Genomic DNA, 6,479 nt, shown 5'->3' on the forward strand with positions numbered 1-6,479 from the left:
CTCTCCTCCACATCACGAGTAGACACGCACCTTATTGCTGATTGGCTACAAGTTTGTTTTGCGTTTCGGCCCGAATCAGTTTTCTAAAGTGTTTTTGAAAAATCACTTACTCTGCCTTTAATGTTATCTAATGTTAAAATTCAATAGATTTTAACTTTGTGGTTCGACGATGATTTATGTCAGCTGTTTGTTTGTTGTGTGTTAGCGCTAGCATCACACTACCATCTGCAGTTGATGGGGGAAATTAGAAGGTAATTATATATTGATATAGTTATTAAATAGCAAAATGTTGTTGTTTTTTCACAACGCTTAATATAAAGAACAAACAATCTATCTTCTGTTTGTCCTAGGTGTTAGCGATCTGATTTCTATGGAAGAATTGACGTTCGAGCAATTTGAATTATTCGGTAAGACTGATCGTACGTTTACTACTTTTTCTGATATTCATAGATGTTTTTAATTATGATTGATATATTATCTTTTATTTCCAGGGAGAGAGACAACCGATAACGGGAGTAGAGACGCAGACGGTGAGTATCAATATATTTATGTCTTATTGTTTATAGCTAAAATAAATTATATCATCTTTATCTTGTAACACCTCGTTTCTTTAAAGCTGTTACTCTGAGGGGTTCAACAGATTTTCAACATGTACTGATTAAAATACTCTTCACAACACAAATGATCTTTGTATCCCAATTTATTCTGCCGACAAGTGTATATATACACATACAGGTGCAAAAACCAACAAATAAACCATAATCAATTTAAATGCACTTTGTCTTTTAACTCAGTCAATGATTTGAAATAAACTTATCGTTCCATGTACAGTTGAAGTACGATAATTGATGAGTGATGAGATGACGTTTTAATCCACAAAGTTATTTGAGTGCGATGCAATGTTAGTATTCCTATAACCCACAGTATCGTTGGCGTTCGGCGTGTTGCCGTCCTGTGTGCCGCGTTGGATGAACCCACACCTCGTATCCAGAGGTGATTTAAGATGCATCCAGTCAATTACACACGAAGAAAGCAATCATTTGTAGAATAGACAAGTGTAGACATAGATAAATAAAGTCCTTTCTAAAAAGAAAGCAAATGGCTGACATCAGTAACTTCAATATACAGACGTTGTCAGGTAAATAAACCAAACCATAACAAGTGTATATATACACATACAGGTGCAAAAACCAACAAATAAACCATAATCAATTTAAATGCACTTTGTCTTTTAACTCAGTCAATGATTTGAAATAAACTTATCGTTCCATGTACAGTAGAAGTACGATAATTGATGAGTGATGAGATGACGTTTTAATCCACAAAGTTATTTGAGTGCGATGCAATGTTAGTAGTCCTATAACCCACAGAATCGTGGGCGTTCGGCGTGTTGCCGTCCTGTGTGCCGCGTTGGATGAACCCACACCTCGTATCCACAGGTGATTTAAGATGCATCCAATCAATTACACACGAAGAAAGCAATCATTTGTAGAATAGACAAGTGTAGACACAATCTCTTTAATTATTTTTACAGATCTGCCCATGGGAGTGGTGCAAGACAATATTATCGACCTGACTGAGGAGGACGAGGAGGAGGACGAACATAAACCCGGACCAAGCAACGCAAATACACAGAAGTGCCCGAGAGAGGCTGACGCGCCGTCGGTCGCCCCCGAGAGAAAGAAAAGACTAGTTGCGATCGTAACTCCGATCATAATGGTTGAAGACGCAGTTGACGGTAAGATTACCTGTCAACTAAGCAATATTTTTAACTTACATCGTAGATATGACTATGTTCTAGACGTCCGACTTTTAATTTCAACTCCTTTTGCTCTACAGACGGTGACCGAGAGCGTCTCAATAATGATCAACTTAGGGCCGAGACTCCGCTGAACGAATGGGAAACAGCCAGTTGGACCAGCGAATGTAGCGACGATTTACAGCCACTCGCTTTTCAAGAACCGGTTGAGGAAGAAGAACCTGAATTTCAAGAACCGGTTGAGGAAGAAGAAACTGAATCGTTGCCAGACTACCGACAGAATGACGATGTGAATGAAAGATCTGATGCTTTGAGCGAAGAGATGATTAACCGTCAGGATTCTTTGCATGAAGAGTTGATTAACAGACAGGACGCTTTTTTCAACAAACTTCTCAACAGGCAGGACTCTCTGCATGAAGAGCTGATTAACAGGCAGGCTGCTTTCTTCAACAAACTTATTAACCGAATGGACGCCCAGGACGTGAGGGGTCACGAACAATAAGGTAATTTAAATCAGTAGCATTAATCGTCAGAGAATCGTTTGCACAGCTTGCAAACAGGGGGGTGGCTGAAAATTTTGCTGTTGATCACGTTTACGTGAGCAATTGACGGTGAGACGTCAGGATGATGAGTAGTCTTTCTAGTCTAAACGATGCTCTACAGCCATGATAGATGACACGATGCGATTGTTTTTCAATATAATTTCATAATTTAGTTTTGTAACAGATTTTTCCTTGTTCTGATTTTTTCACCTTGTGTCTGAATTTAGTTTTGTTGCAGATTTTTCCATGTTCTGATTTTTTCACCTTGTGTCTGAATTTAGTTTTGTTTCAGATTTTTGTATTTCTGAATTTAGTTTTGTTACATATTTTTCCATGTTCTGATTTTACACTACATGTTTTAATAATTCTGTTAACGTGTTTGTTAACATCATTATAATTTTGTATTTTCAAATTGGTCACTTTTGTTGTTTCTAAATCAATTTAAAAATGGATGCTGAGAATTCGCATAGCTGTCATTCAGACCAATCTCTCTCAGACCTGTTACAGAACGCTATTGAAATGCACACAGAGACGTCCCATAACTTGTGCGACATATTACAACGATTGTTAGATCAGTATCCAAATTATAATACAGAAATGCCATTTAATATTGATCACAACCAAAATGCTTATGATTTGCAGCGATTAGAATCTGCAATAGAATAAAGTCTAAACGTTGATTTGGGCATTCTGTTGCAGACCGCGATAAATAGACACGACCAACGGTTCAGCCAAAACGTTGCACAGAACGGAGGTACGTTAACCGTTTCTGACCATATCACTGATCCGTCCGACAACACTATGCATTAGCCAGCACCCCCTACAGGTAATGTCAACGATGCTCCTTCCGGTAATAACAACGCTGAGCGACTGTCGACTTCCCGCTAAACAGTGGTAAACGGATATCACGTAACACCTACGCCCCGATTTAACAGTGTGGAATTGCGAAGGACTATGAATATGTGTGAAATAAGGTCTACGGATTTAGCATCCTATCACATATTATTACACGAAAAAATGGAGGAGATAGCATCGTTTTCTAGAACTATTGGCGGGGACTCTAGCGTGATTAATTTAACGATGAATGTGAAAGCTTGAAATCACCCGTTAACACCGTTTTAATGCCTGGTAATAATTACGACATTAATCTTTTCGATCAGTTAACGAGTTCGTTTGCCCATATAATCTTAAGGAAATTGTGTGTAAACTTATTTGGCTTGCTGTCCACTGATGAGGGGCTCGATGAAGCAGCTTCAACTCGAGCTCTGATATACCCCCAGGGGCTTGATATAGGATGATTACGAAGGGAAAGGTACCTAAGATGAAGGTGGAGTTTTGGGGAGGTGGAGGGATGCTGGAACAGCTGAGACTGTAGAGAGGTAAGCATCTGCTTATATACCCTGGCTGTTGATTGAAAGATTAGATGGGCTCGCTCCTCCCTAACTTACGTTAAGGAACTTAATTTATTGTACAACGACACGGTCGAGATCTAAGTAGTCATGGCCATGAACAGACAAGGACGAGGGGGTCAGAGGCGTAAACTAACAGAAGGCTAACCATGAAGGCTAAGGGTATAATGCTGAACACTAGAAATTCCCTAGCTGTCCGTTTAGATTCCCTGATTGTTCTGGTTAACGGTTATGTGACTTCTCACGACGATACACAATACATCCTGGCTTGTGCTGAAAACATCGTGAGGGATAAAAAGCATCTCACGCCGCACAATATCTAAGTCGACAAAAGGTTCAAAGTGCTATATAATAAGCGCAGACTTTTACCCGATTTCAACACTCTTCCTTATGGCTACTGATTCGATGATGCATAGAGGGGTATGGGATGCTTCAGAGTTTGACTTTAGATTCCAGCACCCTTTTTCTTGTGTGATACATGGGCCATCCAATAGTGGCAAGACCTATTTTGTAAAACGACTGATGGAAAATGGCCTAAATATGATTTCTAAAAAATTGAAAACATTGTTTATATTTACAACTGTTGCCAACCTCTGTATGATGACCTGCTTAAATTGTATGACATTAAATTTGTTGAAGGAATACCGACATCTCTGAATGATGATCATTTACTACCTCCCAACAAAGCTAATCTTCTGATTTTGGACGATATGATGAGCGAAGCTAAAGAAATGGTCAGGTTGAAAAAGTCTTCACGCAGTTTGTACATCGCCGTAATCTTAGCGCTATTTATATAGTACAAAATGTATACGCTCAAGGTAAATCAAGCAGAAGCATCAGCTTGAACACTAATTATTTAATTTAGTATAAAAAACCCCGGGACGCTAATCAGGTCATGGTATTAGCGAAGCAGATGTATCCGACCAATGCAAAATACTTTATGGAGTGTTATCAAGACGCTACGAGTCAGCCTTACGGATACCTTATGTTAGACTATAAAGCAAAAACACAGGAACAATATCGGCTCAGAACGGGGTTGCTTTCCGATCGCCAAGTGGTCTACCTCCAGAAAAAAAGAAGAATCTGATCATTCGTCATATCCGCCAAGCTTTGTAAGCATCAACCTCTGCTAAAGATGCTTCATAAAGCTACGCCTAAACAACATCGTCTTATTTTACAGTCGTCGTCTAACGAACTCATTTTAGCACTCTGCGAAGTAGCGCTAAACATCCTTTATGGTATGATTCCGATCAACCGACAGCAATGCCAAAAACTGAAAAGGAGAAAATCGGAAATTAAATTTCTCGCCAATAATAAAATCGGTATAACCACCAAGAAACGAGTTTTCAACAAGAACGGCAGCTTTCTTTTACCACTCCTAAGCATCGCGGTACCATTTATTTCCAGTTTAATATCGTCTAGACAGGGTTGAGCATGGAATATGCCGAGAAGATGTATCTTGTCCCCCAGAACCAGCTGGAGATGTTGAAATCCGGAACTGCTCGCGAGAACATTCAACAGGTCGTAGAGAACGATCTGGATACAGCCATAAGAAATATTTTACTCAGGACCGATATGGATCAACGTGAAAAAGCCAAACTTTACTCAAACATCCTAACGAGGTTTTTGACGATCGTTAAACAAGGCGATTGTGAGGGTGCTGTTTTAACGCTCTCGTTGCCAAATCCTGATCCCGGTCATAAAGACGATCGCGTCACTACTACCGCCCAAGATAACGAGGGTTCGGAAGATGTCGTAGGTGAAGTTCTTAAGAATGTGCTGTCGAGAAGTGTGAAAAATATTCGATAAATATTAGACAAAATGTCTAAAGCTAAAGGACTCAGCTCTTGGAATGAGTCGGGTGAATTTGTGTTTATAGGTAGAACCATACCCATTTCGCACATGCTCGATTTGTTAAAAAATGTTAAGCGTTTTTATTTATAATCAAACAAATACAATGGATAATTCAATCATGCGACATAGCGGTATTACAGGATTGCACACAATGAATACACAACAACATTTTTTCATTACAAGCAATAGATCCAAGTCTTTTCACAAAGACCGATACCATTTTATCATTTTTTATATAATCATCACTGTACAAATTCATCACGTAGTTATAGTCTCGACCCCTCGCTAGGTGATATAAGAAAAACCCACAGTGCCGAAGGGTGCGTGTTAATGATAGTCATGGCCGGAAAGGTCCTTAACGATCTTTCAGGTAGGTGATCGCTCGGAAGAACTCCGAGAAAATGAGTGTTACACTAAATTTTGTCCATGATAGCTGTGAGTTGCACCGTGTTCATTTTCTGTTCAGTAGTAATCGACCAGGACCTGTCTGCGGTTAGACAATTCTATGATACTGTCAAACACAGTGTAAACGATGAGATTAATAGTATGTGGTAACGGTTGTCTGAAGCGCACTTGAAGTCTGATATTCCCGGACTTGATGAGCGATATGTGCTGACCGCAGTCTTCGTCAGGCGTGAGGTTAAAGGCGTAAAGCGAGTAACCTTTCAGAAAATCATCCCTGTTGATAGAGAGCGCCTGATTTTTAAGATGTCTCCCGGTGTAAAGTCTGGCTGGAGAGGCTTGGCGGGAAATTGCTGTCCGTCTACGTAGACGGCCAGGAACTCCAAATCGTAATGTTTGAACGTGAACGGGTTTTTATCGTAGGATCCGGTGGATCCGGTGATATCCACCATAGCCAGGACGATAGATTTTGGCAACGTCCCCAAAAACAAATTTTCTTGATTTTCTTGATTT

The 6,479-nt window shown here is 39.8% G+C and overlaps 1 protein-coding gene across 1 annotated transcript in view; it reads left to right on the forward strand.

Annotated features, from left to right (window-relative positions):
* Positions 1–216: 216 nt before the first annotated feature.
* LOC107725335 (uncharacterized) overlaps positions 217–6,479 on the forward strand; it is a 13,095-nt gene continuing 6,832 nt past the window's right edge. The window contains exons 1-6 of the mRNA XM_016534573.1: positions 217–251; positions 351–407; positions 492–530; positions 1,371–1,439; positions 1,535–1,738; positions 1,840–2,262. Of these exons, the coding sequence (XP_016390059.1) occupies positions 371–407; positions 492–530; positions 1,371–1,439; positions 1,535–1,738; positions 1,840–2,261 (771 nt within the window). The 5' untranslated portion in view covers positions 217–251; positions 351–370 and the 3' untranslated portion in view covers position 2,262. The remainder of the gene's footprint in view (positions 252–350; positions 408–491; positions 531–1,370; positions 1,440–1,534; positions 1,739–1,839; positions 2,263–6,479) is intronic.

Source organism: Sinocyclocheilus rhinocerous, unplaced genomic scaffold (assembly GCF_001515625.1).
Source record: "Sinocyclocheilus rhinocerous isolate Xijiao unplaced genomic scaffold, SAMN03320098_v1.1 scaffold2261, whole genome shotgun sequence".
NCBI lineage: Eukaryota > Metazoa > Chordata > Actinopteri > Cypriniformes > Cyprinidae > Sinocyclocheilus > Sinocyclocheilus rhinocerous.